We start from the raw sequence: 17,624 nt of genomic DNA on the forward strand, positions 1-17,624 counted from the left end.
TCTTGATTATGACTTTGGACCAAACATTACTTTTGCTTCCAAAAAATGTAAACCAATTAATTATTGTTTCAATATATATTTTTTATTTTGCATGGTGGAAAAAATAGTAATTTTATTTTCCAGGGACCAATGTCATTTGTTATATTAAGGAGAATAATTTTAGGTATGGTTCAATCTTTCATTTTTTTTTTTTAGATAATATGATATATTTAAAAATTACATAAAAATAAATTACAAAATGACAGCGACTTGTTCGATTGATTAAATAATAAAAGTACCATTCTTCTAAACTAAATATAATAAAATTAGTCTTTCACAATGATAAGATAAGTATCTTTTTTGTCCCAAAATTATTTTTATATTTTATTTTTTCAAAAAGTTATTTGGACAAATTTTTGAGTTAAAAGTGTAAAAAAGAAATATTCTTTTCTCCTTTTCTCTCTTTTCTTTTTCCCTTTTCAGATTTGCATGGCTAGTAAACAAATATGATGCTCACATTATTAATTTTGTTTTATTTTGAATAGTAAATTATAATTTAATAAAATATGGCTCTTAAAATATTTATTTTTTATCATTCATCTTCAAAAATGTGATTTGGCGTAAATAAATATTCAGTAATAGAAAGAATTTAAAAAAAAAGATTATATCTAAGAGTGTTGATTAAATTATTCTTGTATCTTGAGAAAATAGTCAAATTTATCTTTATACTTGATTTTATATTCTTATTTTCGTTAGGGCAAGCGGTATATTCGAATATTATATAACTACAAGGACAAATGTGACCTAAAAATATAATAGTGAGTGTATTGAATGACATATATAAATATTTTTCAAAGTACAAAGTAAATATGAATTATGAAAAACAAGAAACGAATTTAAATGATTTTATTGAAGAAAAACAAAGCATTGTGATTTTATACCCTTATTTTCTTTTTCTTAACTTAGAAGTTCTTATTTTGACAAAATAAACTAAAATAACTTCACACCATAATTTCCTAATTTTGAGTGAGTAGTTTAATAATGGCACATCACATTAAATAGATAAAAAAACAGGTCAACTACATTAAGTCTTTTTTTTTAAAAAAAAAAAAGTGGGCCAAAATACCCATTTATTGAAATTGTGTGTTAAAGTTAGAGCCCTTTCAGTATGTAAAACACAAACAACATACTAACAATAACTCTATAAGTGAGGTAAAAATAAATGAGGTATATGCAAATTTTTTTTCAGTAAAAATAATAAAGATAATCAAAGTAAACGAAATAACAACTATAAAAATTGTGAAATTTTGGAAAAGATAATTTTTGTTTTCAAAATGAAAAATGATATTTGAAAATTAGAGTTGTTTTTGGTAATGAATACAACTTGTAGTTATTTTTAAAGTTTTTGTAAGTGATTCGAAGTGAAACCTTTTTAGATTCCAAAATTCAAGTTAGATTACTAAATTTTTAGGATCAAACATAATTCCAAAATTCAACACAAAATAAAATCCATGATACATACAGAATTGAACAGATGTTACATACAACTTTGTTCATGCACCAATGTTAAGTAAAAATATTCTTTTGAAGGAACCAAGAAAACAAATCAAGCCAAAAAGACAAAAAAAAATGTCAAAACAACACACAAAAAATTATTAGTAACATTAACATACATCACTAGATTTGAACTTTTTCTTCTTCTTGAACTTCTGTTGACACTGGCTCCTTGATTTCAACACCAATATCCAGGGCAGTAGGCACTGGTGAACCTCTTTCACTATCTTTAACATGTCCTGCAGCTTTTGCACCTCCAAAGTTACTAATATTCCCAAAGATTAGTATGATTTTTCCAAGAATAGCAGCACAAAATGCTACACCAAATGACATTTCAATGTTTTGAGGTGAAGTTGATGCAAGTGCAAAACCAGCACAAGCCCCTAAGGCTCTTATCCAAGAGAACCAAACTGAGAAAGCACCTTCTTTACCTGATGGTGAGCAGTCTAGCCAAAGGACTCTACCAAATGCATGTAAAATCCCTGTGGCTGTTGTTTGTATTGCAGTAAAGATGAATATGTAAGTTCTGTTCCAGTGATCGTGGCGATAGTAGAATCCGAATCCTGAGACTATTGCTGATAGTATGAAACCAAGAAGTTGCATTTTGACTGCATCAGCTCTTATAAGATGTTGGAATGGATGAGTAAGTGGAAGGGAAACTAATGGGAAGATGAAATAGGTGAGCCATAGCTTTAATATGTTTCCTGGTGGGATGCAAAGGACTCCTATAGAATAAAGAACCCCTGCTGTGAAAATGCACATTGTTGTGAAAGATGAAAGGAAAACACCAGCAAGACTTCCAGCTGCATGAGGGTACTTGAAGATCGAAACGACATGAGTTTTTGGAGCAGAATTGGTATGTAAGTCTGCATTTTGACCAGGTCGATTCGAGGTAGCAATGTGAACCATTCCAATAAACCAAATTAGGCCACTAAAGATAGACACAACCCACAAGCTAGTAAAGCTATCAGATTTCCTGAGCATATGGTAAGTAAAAGCAGACATAAGAGCAGCACCTAAGCAGCCAGCTGCAGTGGAATGAAGGGAAAGCCAACTAGCAACAGCTTTTCTATCCGGGAATTGGCTTTTTCGGATAGGTGAACCAACGAGGCCTCGTACCATTAGGCCAAGGTGGCGGGCGTGACAGGATGATACAATGGTATTGGCAGCAACAATAGCAGCAATATAAGGTGGAAAAATCCATCTAGTCTTGAAAAATCCTGCTGGAAGACAGAACAAACCTCCTATGGCTGTCGATGCAGCTGCAATGAGCTGTTGGTTCCTGCCATAGTCGAGGTGGATCGAAAGGAATCCAAGAACTGGTGCTTCTAGAATTAGGCCAATTATCCAAGATATTGAAGTCCACTCTAGTGCTGAATACTCAGTACCAGCGAGATTCATTCTGTGTTTTGTTAACATTTCATACCTGGAAGTAGATATATGCTCAATTAATCACTATCTGTTTCATGATCCTTTTATTATTTTTAAACTCCAAAGCAACATGTAAACAGTAGATGATATTATACTGGTTATGCACAATACTGATTACAAGTAATTTACATTAAAAAATGGAAAACGAACGTTATACTGCATACTAGAGGATAGCCGGTCAGATTCACTGTTTACTTTTCCTAGTTGGTAGACATAGATTATACACAATTATATACATACTATACATGGATTATATGTATATTATATCATATTAGGTTAATTATTCAAGATATGTCAGATGCAAACATAAAAGAAGTATCACCAGTGCTTCACCAACTATGTTTCCTTATCATCGTTCTTCCTTTTTCAGAAACAAAACATATGTATAGCAGTATAGGTGTTTTTATCCTATATAACATGACCTTTATCATAAAAGTATTTGTATAAATTATCGCGTACTTAGTTAATATTTCACTATTTGAAAAAGTTAAGGAAAAATCTGAAAAATAGAAGTTCTGTTTTTCCCTCTAAAACATCAAATCTTTTCAAACAAGTTCAGTTTGTCAAACGACTAATAGTTTACGAACTTACAGTTCTAACTCCCTTTGTCTACACTCCAATCCCTTGGCATTCTTCACAAGTCCAAGCTGAGGTTTCTGTGGCCAATACAAAGTCTGGCTAATAATGAGGGGAAACACAATCGGAATTAACACAGTGTGAATGAAGTAGGAGCACATCCCATATAAATGCCATCCAAAAACTTCAATTTTTGTTGGCTTCATTTCTTGATCATCTCCTCCATATGATCCTCTATAATCCTCCTCATAATCATCCCTATGGAGTTCCATCCCTACTTTATGAACATATTGTTTAGATATGTCCTCTTCATCTTCCACTGATCTTGGCCTACGAGTTGAAGCGTTTTCCATCTCATAAGTATTTTCTTCCATTTCCACAAGTAAAAGAGACGAAAAAACAATGATTTTTTTCTTTGTTTTGTCTATTAGGTTGTAAGGAGTATTTGTAGGACACTATGGGACTTTACATGATGAAATATGTATATGCAAGAAACAGCTGGTTTTGTGAAACTCCCAAGGATATATACAAGGGTGGAATACATTGTTTTCATCATTTGAAAAGTATATTCAAAAAACAAAAGGAGCTTTTGGCATATGCTGCTTTTTTGTTGTTCATCTCTGCTTATTCTTTCTATTTTGTGTGTGTGAGAGTCATCAAATGATGTTATATCGGAATAAGTTATAGAATCGGAGGCTTGATGGCTTCATGAAAATATGGGAGAATTAATATTTTTAAAGACAAAATATTCAAAAAAAGAAAAACAAACATAGGAAGTTTAATAGGATCTGTATGAAAACAAAATAAAACTCTTGTTATAATCAATTAAAAAATAACTTGGAGGCAATCATCTGAAGGTAAGTTCAAGGTTAGTTTATGATCAGAGACATATCTATACATGATCGTATGTGAAACAACAAATAACAAAACATACATATACAATGTCCCAAACAAAATTTGTGGACTAGTATCTGTGATGAAACAAGGGATAATGTAAAACACCTCGGTGCAGCATTTCATTAATTTAGCTGAGAAAAATGGTTCTTTTAGGATATTAGAGAATTCAAGAAACACCATCAGAAGCCAATGAGTAAAGAAGTATAAGCTGTCACTTTGTGTGTTACTCCTCAATCAATATTATAGTCCCTAACTTGTTGTTAAAACGGTTAGAGAGAGCTAGAGTACCACATGTGTTGGGGAATGGATCGGTACTCTACTTATATAGACTTGGACAATTTGCTTCTCAAAAGCATGTCATTATCTTCAATATTTCCCCAACTGTATTTTATTGCTGAAGCACCTCGCCATATTGAGGAATAATCCGAATCAACTAATGAACAAAATTTCCAAATCTTCAATTAACTAGCTATTGAAGAAATAGCAGTCCTATCAACGGATGTTAAAATTCACCACTATTCGTACATTACATCATAGAGCTTGATTGTTTACAGTTGAGGCATCCAAGTAGACAATACAATTTACAGACTAAATAGACTGAGATATGTGTTTTACAGCAAAGAGAAGTAATATATGTAGAGAGAGTGATTGTAAGAAGATGTTAGTAATTAGTGTTTAAGTGCAAGTCCATGCATTTATTTGCAGCAAAGTTGTTTATCCTGTTGTATGACTTTTCTTCAAAGTTGCAGCATTCATCAGATTAAAGATTTGAGTAAATTTTCTTGCATTTCTTCTCTAAAATATTATTATATTCATTACTAAGCAATCTTAAGGTTTGAAAATTATGATCATGTTACTATAGCTTAGGAGGCTTTGATCTAGTCCCCCTACGCGAATTGTTTGTTCACTTTTTAGTTTTCAATAAAAATCGAACACTTGGTGCTGGTTTTGTTTAAAACACCAGGAAGGAAAGAAAGAAATAGAAAAGTCAAATAAAAAAAACAGACACCAAATATGAATTTGGTTTTTAGAAAAAGTCAAGATTAATGTCTCTTTCAACAAGCTTTCCTCCAAGTAAATGATTGAAAAATTCTGGCTGAAAAATGTTTCAAAGTATTGATTATTCTCAGGTTCATGACTTCTTGCTTTGAACAACAGACAACTATATAAAGAGATGATCATATTATCTGCAGCAACTTTTTTGTGTTTTTGTTTCTAGCTGCCAAAAATGAAATCTTCAGCCAATCCCATCTTCATCTTAATATTGACCTTATTCTTCAGCCATACATATCTCATTAACCTTCCATCTGTGGCTGCAATAACCTCAATGAAGCCTGGTGATGAACTAAATCACTCTCAGGTTCTTGATTCTGAAGGTGGAAAATTCAAGTTAGGATTTTTCTCTATCTCACAAACAAATAACTATTATCTCGGTATATGGTATGCAGGTGATCCACAAGGTAAGAAATTATGGATAGCCAATCCAAATACGCCTTTATTGAACAATTCAGGATTGCTCACTATAGATACTACAGGAACATTGAAAATCACTAGTGAAGGGAAAACAGTTGTGAATATTACCCCTCCTTTATTGACAGGAAGTTTAATAGCTAGGCTTCAAGATTCTGGAAATCTTGTGCTTCAAGATGAAACTCGGAACAGGAATTTATGGCAAAGCTTCGATCATCCTACCGATACTCTTTTGCCAGGTATGAAGATTGGATATAACCTTACAACAAAGCAGAATTGGACTTTAACTTCTTGGTTGAGTAGTTCTATTCCGGCCTCGGGGGCTTTTACTTTAAGTCTGGAGTCCATTGAAGATGCATTTCAGCTGCTTATACGTCGAAGAGGAGAGGTTTATTGGACTAGTGGCGCTTGGAACAATGGAATTTTTCCTTTCTTAACTGCATTGAATGATTCTTCTAACAGATATCAGTATAATCTCAACTTGGTGTCTGAAAAAGATGGTGTTTACTTCCAATTTGATGCTCCAGATAGAAGTTTCCCAAGTCTTGTGTTGAATTTTAATGGGGCTATTTTTGGTGGTGATGAAGACAGTCGTGTATACGCCCTTTATAATGAGTTCTGTTATGGTTATGAAAGTCAAGATGGTTGTGTCTCTAATCAGTTGCCTGAGTGCCGAAAGGATGGGGATAAATTTGAGCAGAAGAGCGGAGACTTTATCGATAGATCTAATTCTAACATTTATGATAATGCAAGCACTAGTCTTGGTGATTGCATGAAGAGGTGCTGGGAGCACTGCAGTTGTGTTGGCTTCACCACCACCACCAATGGAACAGGTTGCATAATTTGGAATGGAAATGGGGAGTTTCAAGTTGATGAGAGTGGTGATACAGTGAAAAAATATGTTCTGGTTTCATCAAAATCATCTAATGGTAAATACTTATAATATATTTTGAATAGATCAAGAGTCACCTGTATGACACTCAACAACCTATGTGTGCAGGAAAACAAAAGAATTGGATATGGATAGTAATTGTTGTAGCTATTGTTCTCCCTATGCTGATATCTGGTTTCATCTGCTACATTATAGTGAGAAGGCGCAAACTACGAGGTAAATCACCGAAAAGGTGAAAAATGATTAACTAGTATGTTATTTTATCAATTATGCTAAGCATGTATAAATATCTACAAACTTCTCTTGCACAGCTGAGAAAAGAAGGGAGGAAGAGTATATACGTGAGTTGACAGCATCCGATAGCTTCAACGACACCAATTTGAAAGAAAAGGATGGAAGGGAAGTCCAAGATTTGAAGATATTTAGCTTTCGATTTGTATTGGCAGCCACAAACAACTTCTCAAGTGAAAACAAGCTTGGAGAGGGTGGTTTTGGACCTGTTTATAAGGTATAATTACATTATATGCCTTCGAAAAACTTCAGTGCCATCATTGCATTAACTGAATTACCTGTAAAAATTTTATAACAGGGAAAATTTCCAGATGGGAGAGAGGTGGCAGTCAAGAGACTTTCCCGAACATCAGGTCAAGGTCTTGTAGAGTTCAAGAATGAGCTTATACTCATTGCAAAAGTTCAGCACACAAATCTAGTTCGAGTTTTAGGATGCTGTATTCACGAAGATGAGAAAATGTTGATATATGAGTACATGCCTAACAAGAGCTTGGACTTCTTCCTATTTGGTTCGTTACCATTTCAAAACAAAGAATTAATAGCTCAAGTAAGTTCTGAAAATTTTGACCTGAAATGCTTTATCTTTGACAGATCCTGAAAGAAAGAAGCTCCTGGATTGGCAGAAACGTTATGAAATTATTGAAGGAATTGCTCAAGGATTGCTCTATCTTCACAAATACTCAAGAATGAGAGTGATACATAGAGATCTTAAAGCCAGTAATGTGCTATTGGATGAGAATATGAATCCTAAGATAGCTGATTTTGGTATGGCAAGAATTTTCAAACAGAATGAGACGGAGGCAGTGACTGCCAGGGTTGTAGGAACATAGTGAGTAGAGCTTATTTCTTCATATAGGTGTACTTCATTTATACATTTTCATATTGACTAAATCGGTAATGTTTCCTGTCTCCTGTACAGTGGTTACATGGCTCCTGAGTTCGCAATGGAAGGAGCATTCTCAATCAAGTCTGATGTCTTCAGCTTTGGAATCTTAATGCTGGAAATTGTGAGTGGAAGGAGAACTACTAGCTTACAACAATTCGATCGTCCACTCAACTTAATAGGTTATGTAAGTTGTACTTGACACCCCTTTTCCTTTTAAGTACTAAAATACATAAAGTTTGAGGATACTGATCATTTTGGTTTAGGCATGGGAACTATGGAAAGAAGGGTGTGCACTGGAACTGAAGGATCCAGCTCTTGGAGATTTATGTGACACTAAACTGTTGTTACGAGTTATTCATGTTGGACTATTATGTGTACAAGAAGGAGCAACAGATAGGCCAACAATGTCTGATGTTATCTCAATGCTTGGTAATGAAAGTATGCCACTGCCTACGCCAAAACAACCAGCATTTTTCACAGGAAGAAATGAAGCTGAATCAAATTCATCGGGTATCAAAGCAGAACAATGTTCGGTTAATGACTGTTCCATCACTGTCATTGAAGCAAGATAGCTTAGAGTCATTATCTTGCTGTACTCTATTGTGCAACACTCAGTAGCTATACATGAAAAGCATGTTTCCTTATGGTATAGATTAGTCAATTTGTACTGTTAACACTTGTATAGCTGTCTTTAGCTGTCTTTGTAACAATACATTAAATCTCTCTCCTACAAAGACTAAAATTATCAACAACTTCTCTTATTTTTTTGTTTGTGCATTTTCTCACTTAAATATAATAACATTTATTAGTGTAACAACCTTGGGATTGTAAGATTCTCTTTATTTATTAGCTCCTGTATATTTTTAAAATTAGGAGACTCATCAATGATGATTATTTTTTGTGGTCCACATAAATGGATAACTTATCTGAGGATCATAATTCATAAGGATGACTGTAAACTAATCTAGTCCAAACAACTTACTCGACGAGTCAAGGACATTCTTAATCTTGATTCAACAATGCATCAATGAAGTTCACAGTGTATTTCAACAAGTAGATATGATTTTTTGAATTATATTAGCAAGCAGCAAAATGAAATAGAGAAGTATGAACAAGAAAAAAAGAAATTAGAAAAGTCAAAGAAAGAACAGAAACAAAATGCAAATTGAGTTCACATTTCAACAACAACATTAAAGATTGTCTCTTTCAACAAATTTTCCTACAAGTAAGGTAATACTTCTATTTAGAAAAATCTTCAAAATTTCTGGCTGGAAAATGATTTAATATAATTGTCTATTCTCTAATGCATTATTGGATTTCAACAGTAAACAACCTAAAAAGGAATAATCTATTATTATCTGCAGCAACATTTCTTTCTATCTGGCTGCCAAATGAAATCTTTAGCAAATTACACTTTCTTCCTCATCTTGACCTTATTCTGCAGCCAAACATGTATCATTAACATTCCATCTGTAGCTGCAATAACCTCAATGAAGCCTGGTGATGTACTCAATCACTCACAGGTACTTGATTCAGAAGGTGGAAGATTCAAGTTGGGATTTTTCTCTATCCCACAAACAAATAAAACTTATCTTGGAATATGGTATGCAGGTGATCCAGTAGAGAAGAAATTATGGATAGCCAATCCAAATACACCTATATTGAACAACTCAGGATTGCTCACATTAGATTCTACAGGAGCATTGAGAATCACCAGTGGAGGAAAGACAGTTGTGAATATTGCCACTCCTTTATTGACAGGAAGTTTAATAGCTAGGCTTCAAGATTCTGGAAATTTTGTGGTTCAGGATGAGACTCGGAACCGGACTTTATGGCAAAGCTTTGATCATCCTACCAGTTGTCTTTTGCCTGGTATGAAGCTTGGTTATAACCTTACCACAAGGCAGAATTGGACTTTAACTTCTTGGTTGGTTAGTAGTACAATTCCGGCCTCAGGGGCGTTTACTTTAAGTTTGGAGGCAATTCAAGATGCATTTCAGTTGGTTGTTAGTCGAAGGGGAGAGATTTATTGGACTAGTGGGGCTTGGAACGATCAAGGTTTTCCATACTTACCTTCATTCCGTGATTCTGCTACTACTTATCAGTACAATCTCAACTTGGTATCCGGTACTGATGGGATGTTCTTCCAATTTGAGGCTACAAAGGGAAGTTTCCCAAGTCTTGAGTTGTCTTCAGATGGAGCTATTGCTGCTGGAGACGGTAGTATATACACCCGTTATAATAAGTTCTGTTATGGTTATGGAGGTGATGACGGTTGTGTCTCTAGTCAGTTGCCTGAGTGTCGAAAGGACAGTGATAAATTTGAGCAAAAGAGAGGAGACTTTATAGATTTATCTGGTACTAGTACTAGTTATTATGACAATGCAAGCATTAGTCTTGGTGATTGTATGCAGAAGTGCTGGGAGCACTGCAGTTGTGTTGGATTCACCAGTCTTAACAGCAATGGGACAGGCTGCCGGATTTGGAATGGAAAGAGGGATTTTCGAGTCGATGAGAGTGGTAATGCAGTTCAAAGATATGTTCTGGTTTCACCAAAATCATCTAAAGGTTAGTCTTTAATTATGTCATACTTATGAACTAATTTTTTGGTCGAACAAACACATTTTATTGCAATCACCCAAAAACAGAATACAGTATATCTTAAGTAAAAAGATACAACTGATCACAGCTAAACAAATTTAAAAACAGCTCCTACTCTTCCTCCCTTCTATACAGTTTTTCTATTTGTAAAGTTCTTCTACCCATTCTCCGTCTTTACAGTTTTTCAATTTTCAATATATAAACTGTATTAGTGAAGAATCAACTGCATAATTTTCATTGTGTTACGTGTGCAGGAAAAACTTGGATATGGATAGTATTATCTATAGTTATCACAATGCTCATATGTGGTTTGGTCTGCTTAATCAAAACAAGAATACAAAAACTACAACGTAAGTCTCTGAAAAGTGATTTACTAATTAGTATGTTGTTCATCAGTTATTTTAAGCATGTATGTATATCTACGTACTTCTCTTGCATAGATGAGAAAAGAAAGAAGGAAGAGCATATACATGAGATGAACGCAGCAGACAGCTTCAGCAACACAAATCTGAAAGAAGAAGATGAAAGGGAAGTACAAGATTTGAAGATATTTAGCTTTGGATTGATACTGGCAGCCACAAACAACTTCTCGAGTGATAACAAGCTTGGAGAGGGTGGTTTTGGACCTGTTTATAAGGTACATTTTCATTGTGTTACATATGTACCCCAAAAATTTCTGTTGTAGTAATAACCTGTGAAAATGTATGACAGGGACAATTTCCTGATGGGAGAGAGGTGGCAGTCAAGAGACTTTCAAGAACATCAGGTCAAGGACTTGCGGAGTTCAAGAATGAGCTTATACTAATTGCCAAGGTTCAGCACAGGAATCTAGTTCGAGTTCTAGGATGTTGTATTCACGGAGATGAGAAAATGTTGATATATGAGTACATGCCTAACAAGAGCTTGGACTTCTTCCTTTTTGGTTTGTAACCATTTCAAAATTATTATCTTTTTTTTTTCCAAATAACTGTCGAAATGTTTGATGAAATGTTTTCAGTCATTGACAGATCCTGAAACAAAGAAGCTACTGGATTGGCAGAAGCGCTTTGAGATTATCGAAGGAATTGCTCAAGGATTACTCTATCTTCACAAATACTCAAGAATGAGAGTGATACATAGAGATCTAAAGGCCAGTAATGTGCTCTTGGATGAAAACATGAATCCTAAGATAGCTGATTTTGGTCTGGCAAGAACTTTCAAACAGAATGAGACGGAAGCAGTGACTCGAAGGGTTGTTGGAACATAGTGAGTTCAGCATATTTCTTGATATTAACCTATAGAGAACATGTATACATATTCATACTGACTTAAGTGGAAAATGTTCTCTATACACAGTGGTTACATGGCTCCCGAGTTCGCCATGGAAGGAGCTTTCTCAATCAAGTCTGATGTCTTCAGCTTTGGAGTCTTAATGCTGGAAATTTTGAGTGGTAGGAGAAATGCTAGCTTACAACAATTCAATCGTCCGCTCAACTTAATAGGTTATGTAAGTGTTTCTTGACATCCTTTTTTATATTTGAAGTACTAAATGTACAAAGTTTGAGATAATTCATCATTCTGGTTTAGGCATGGGAACTATGGAAAGAAGGGTGTGGACTAGAACTGAAGGATCCAGCTCTTGAAGATCTTTACGACACTGAACAATTTTTACGAGTTATACATGTCGGACTATTATGTGTACAAGAAGGAGCAACAGATAGGCCAACAATGTCTGATGTTATCTCAATGCTTGGTAATGGAAGTATGTCACTGCCAATCGCAAAACAACCTGCATTTTTCACAGGAAGAGACGAAGCTGAATCATATTCGTCATCAAACAAAACAGAACAATGTTCAATTAATGATTGTTCCATTACTGTCATTGAAGCAAGATAAGACTAGAGATGTTATTTTGTTGTAATAAAGATTGCATATATCACCAAAGTTGTAATGACCTCTAAATTACTTTTAGGCTCTTTTTTGTTAAGGTCTAAAAGCTAATTTTGCCTGCTTCATACATACTAGAACTCGGGCATAATCCATCGTTGGTTTCAAACAAGTCTATCTTATAGCGGACAAGCCTGTCGAGTCATGGTTCATAGGCTGTTTCGATTTTACTAGTACTTAGGAACAACATATAACAACAGACATTTCATAATCATTTTAGGTCCAGTCCAGGAGGTATAATGTTCTGGACCACCTCAAATTTAATCTTATTTTCCCTAAAACTGGATGCAAGGATGGCTGTAGACTTTATGTTATGAGTTCATACACGATTTAGACGCAATCTGGCATAGGGGCCTGCTTTAAATATTGAGTTGAAGTATCAATTTATGTATTAAAAGGAAGGTGGAACCCATCAGCAGCCCCCGAAGTTGACACTAATTTTTCATATCTCAGTTTTCGTTCATTTTTAAATGCTTTATCTCATGAAACCCCTACCAAGATCATTAGGCTATTATTATTTTTGTATAGTTAAAGTAGATGAAGAAAACTCTTGAAGTTTGACAGGATATGAAAGGAGTCGATAAGAACTCAGAGATTTATGTACTAATTTTCTACTTATTTTTCATCTATACATACATCAGTGTTATAAGAATAATGTCTACATTGTATTTTTTCTTAAATTTGTTTCTTTTTGTCTTCTTTTTTTTTTATCTATTAGACTTCTAGTTTTCTATGAATGTTTTATTACCGTGTCTTTATTCTTATTTTGTAATTGTTACATTTTATTATTCATTACAATTTACATATATATATTTCTATGAAATTTTAGTCATTCTAACGTATTTATAAAAATTCACATGAAACACACGTGCGAAGCACGTGCTCAGAAACTAGTACTAGCATGAACTCCTAGAAATGAATGTCGAATTACTATAATACCCCCAATTAAAAAAATACACAATCAATTTATTTTTATTACTTATATTATATTAAATATAGATACTTTTTCGCATTAAAGGGTTGTGAATTTTGCTATGAATTGTGACTTTTTTTGAAGGGTTGAAACTTTTTTGACGGGTTATAACATCGTGGAAATTGACGAATACATACATCGTGGATTATTTTTCCTAAAAGAAGTAATTGATCAAGTTGTGGGAGAGACAATAGTAATAAAAAAAATACAAAAAAGAGCACATGATTGCGGTAAGATATTTCATATGTGTTTTTCTATTTTCTATTTTTATGATTCAATGAGATTTCAAAAAATGAATCACTGGAGTGAATATAGCATGAACATATATTTTCGTCTTCCTTTTTCATTGGCTATGAATTGTTCAATATATTTGTTCTTTTTTATATTTATATTGAGTATGATTTTTTTATGCATAAATTTCCTATAATATTTTTTGTTTATTTAAAATTGGAGAAAATGTTATGTTATGTTATGTCGTACGATACACTCCTTACTAGCCATAAAAAAATAAATTAGACAAATATGGTTGATCATAAAATTATCTTAAATCAAATTAAAAATTCTTTAAATAATACTTATAATAATACTTAGAAGTTCATTCATATGTTATTTTTTATTAAAAATTTTATTGTTTATAACCATACAATATTTATAATTAAGATACTTGATACTTCATTTGACAAAACCTATATGATATGCATGTGACACACAAAAAAAAAGACTCAATTTTGCAAAGATAAGGTAGAACGTAAAGATAGATATGTAATATTTTTCACAATAGGTTATGTTGTTCATTTATCAAAATTAAATTATGCTACTAAAACAAAGAATTTGTCAAACTAAATATTTGACGTACACTCAAACCTCTATTTGACTATAATTTGTTACAACAACATTCTACTATAATCTCCTAATTTTCTCTAGAACTAATTTTTGGTTATATTTTTTTATCTCTACAATATTCTACTTATAACAATGTTGACATTCACTACGGAAGTACATTTTGTTTTCTGTAAAATTATCTCTCTATGATAAACTTACTCAAATATTAGTTGAGTAATAGTTTATTCAAAATATATATTTCTTATAAAGATAGAATATTGAAATATTTATGGTAATCGTGATCATTAGTGTCATGCACATATTAAATTTTATATATGGATATTTAAGAGAAAAATTATACTTAAATGGTGTTCATCATTTATGGTCGAACTCAGACTTTCCATTAAGAGGAATCGTTCCTCGGCAATACTAGCTAGAACTAAACTCCTAACCTTTCAAATTGAGCTTTTCCGGCGTAACGTCAAGAAGAAAGCCTCCAGTGACCTTTTTTATATTGATATTTATTTCTATATATTTTCTTAAACTTTTTTTATATAATTAAGTGAAGTAAAAAATTATACTACTAAAAAATTGTCATTATCTTCCCAAATTCAAACATAGAATGTATTTATTTTCAAAAGTATCAATGATATTTTGTCATTTTGATCTAAAAATTGAGCAACTTTATGATAATTTGTATTAAACATTTATAACCACTTGTCCTATATTCTTTCAATTATAATTATTTACGACAACTTTAATCTAGTAATTATATTACTTCTATTTTACAATATTGTATACGATATGATGCGATACACACGTACAACGCACGTGCCGTGAGATTAGTGAAATAATAAATGAATAATGAAGGTTTGGAGTCAAAATCACTTACTCAAAAGTATAATTTCGAAAAGTCTCATTGAAATCAAATAAACCAAGTTCTTAGAGTTCAAAAATATATAGAGGAATGGGGAAGTAATATATATATATTAGAAAATAAGAGTCTTACCAGGTCAGTTACTTCACGTGATCACGACTCAGTCCATGTAAAATTATCTCTCTATGATAGACTTACTCAAATATTAGTTGAGTAAAGTTTATTCAAAAGATATATTTCTTATAAAGATAGAATATTGAAATATTTATAGTAATCGTGATCATTAGTATCGTGCACATATTAAATTTCAAATATGAATATTTAAGAAAAAAATTGTACTTAAATGATGTCCATCATTTATGGTCGAACTAAGATTTCCATAAAGAGGAATCACTCCTCGGCAGTACTAGCCAGAACTAAACTCCTAACCTTTCATATTGAGCTTTTCCGGCGTAACGTCAAGAAGAAAGCCTCCAGTGACCTTTTTTATATTGACATTTATTTCTATATATTTTCTTAAACTTTTTTATATAATTAAGTGAAGTAAAAAATTAGACTACTAAAAAAATGTCATTATCTTCCAAAATTTAAACATAAAATGTATTTATTTTGAAAAGAATCAATGATATTTTGTCATTTTGATCTAAAAATTGAGCAACTCTATGATAAGTTGTACTAAACATTTATAACCACTTGTCCTATATTCTTTCAATTATAATTATTTATGACAACTTTAATCTAGTAATTATATTACTTTTATTTTACAATATTGTATACGATATGATGCGATACACACGTCCAATGCACGTGCCGTGAGACTAGTGAAATAATAAATGAATAATGAAGGGTTGGAGTCAAAATCACCTACTCAAAAGTATAATTTCGAGAAGTCTCATTGAAATCACATAAACCAAGTTCTTAGAGTTCAAAAATATATAGAGGAATGGGGAAGTAATATATATATATATATATTAGGAAATAAGAATCTTACCAGGTCAGTTACTCCACGTGATCACGACTCAGTCCATGTAAAATTATCTCTCTATGATTGACTTACTCAAATACTAATTGAGTAATAGTTTATTCAAAAGATATATTTCTTATAAATATAGCATATTGAAATATTTATAGTAATCATGATCATTAGTATCATGCACATATTAAATTTCAAATATGGATATTTAAGAGAAAAATTGTACTTAAATGATGTCCATCATTTATGGTCGAACTCAGACTTTTCATAAAGAGGAATCGCTCCTCGGCATTACTAGCCAAAACTAAACTCCTAACCTTTCAAATTGAGCTTTTCCGGCGTAACGTCAAGAAGAAAGCCTTCGGTGACCTTTTTTATATTGATATTTATTTCTATATATTTTCTTAAACTTTTTTATATAATTAAGTGAAGTAAAAAATTATACTACTAAAAAAATGTCATTATCTTCCCAAATTTTAACATAGAATGTATTTATATTGAAAAGTATCAATGATATTTTGTCATTTTGATCTAAAAATTGAGCAACTCTATGATAATTTGTATTAAACATTTATAATTACTTGTCCTATATTCTTTCAATTATAATTATTTACGACAACTTTAATTTAGTAATTATATTACTTTTATTTTACAATATTTGTATACGATATGATGCGATACACACGTCCAACGCACGTGCCGTGAGACTAGTGAAATAATAAATGAATAATGAAGGGTTGGAGTCAAAATCACTTACTCAAAAGTATAATTTCGAAAAGTCTCATTGATATCACATAAACCAAGTTCTTAGAGTTCAAAAATATATAGAGGAATGGAGAAGTATTATATATATATATATATATTAGAAAATAAGAATCTTACCAGGTCAGTTACTCCACGTGATCACGACTCAGTTCATGTATAAATATTAAAAGTAATAGTTTATTCAAAAGATATATTTCTTATAAAGATAGAATATTGAAATATTTATAGTAATCGTGATCATTAGTATCATGCACATATTAAATTTCAAATATGGATATTTAAGGAAAAATTGTACTTAGATGATGTCCATCATTTATGGTCGAACTCAGACTTTCCAATAAGAGGAATCACTCCTCGGCAGTACTAGCCAGAACTAAACTCCTAACCTTTCAAATTGAGGTTTTCCGGCGTAACGTCAAGAAGAAAGCCTCCGGTGACTTTTTTTTATATTGACATTTATTTCTATATATTTTCTTAATTCTTTTTATATAATTAAGTGAAGTAAAAAATTATACTACTAAAAAAATGTCATTATTTTCCAAAATTTAAACATAAAATGTATTTATTTTGAAAAGTATCAATGATATTTTGTTATTTTGATCTAAAAATTGAGCAACTCTATGATAATTTGTACTAAACATTTATAACCACTTGCCCTATATTCTTTCAATTATAATTATTTACGACAACTTTAATCTAGTAATTATATTA

The 17,624-nt window shown here is 32.2% G+C and overlaps 1 protein-coding gene across 1 annotated transcript; it reads left to right on the forward strand.

Moving 5' to 3' along the window:
* Positions 1-5,423: 5,423 nt before the first annotated feature.
* LOC101248601 (G-type lectin S-receptor-like serine/threonine-protein kinase CES101) lies at positions 5,424-12,615 on the forward strand. The gene is made up of 14 exons (XM_010327294.4): positions 5,424-6,836; positions 6,908-7,015; positions 7,111-7,307; positions 7,389-7,599; positions 7,682-7,919; positions 8,010-8,160; positions 8,240-8,486; positions 9,588-10,544; positions 10,832-10,927; positions 11,018-11,214; positions 11,289-11,499; positions 11,585-11,822; positions 11,913-12,063; positions 12,144-12,615. Exons 1-14 carry the CDS (start codon positions 5,666-5,668, stop codon positions 12,450-12,452), a joined length of 4,482 nt encoding a protein of 1,493 aa, XP_010325596.1. The 5' UTR covers positions 5,424-5,665; the 3' UTR covers positions 12,453-12,615.
* The last annotated feature ends 5,009 nt before the right edge of the window (positions 12,616-17,624 follow it).

The sequence above is a fragment of the Solanum lycopersicum genome, chromosome 8 (assembly GCF_036512215.1).
Source record: "Solanum lycopersicum chromosome 8, SLM_r2.1".
Lineage (NCBI taxonomy): Eukaryota > Viridiplantae > Streptophyta > Magnoliopsida > Solanales > Solanaceae > Solanum > Solanum lycopersicum.

Bases quoted from the DNA above. Each gene is read 5' to 3' on its own strand.
- LOC101248601 (XM_010327294.4), top strand. From the start codon at position 5,666: ATGAAATCTTCAGCCAATCCCATCTTCATCTTAATATTGACCTTATTC. The intron at 8,161-8,239 runs GTAAGTTGTACT...ATTTTGGTTTAG, and splicing joins CACTCAACTTAATAGGTTAT to GCATGGGAACTATGGAAAGA. The intron at 11,823-11,912 runs GTGAGTTCAGCA...CTCTATACACAG, and splicing joins CGAAGGGTTGTTGGAACATA to TGGTTACATGGCTCCCGAGT.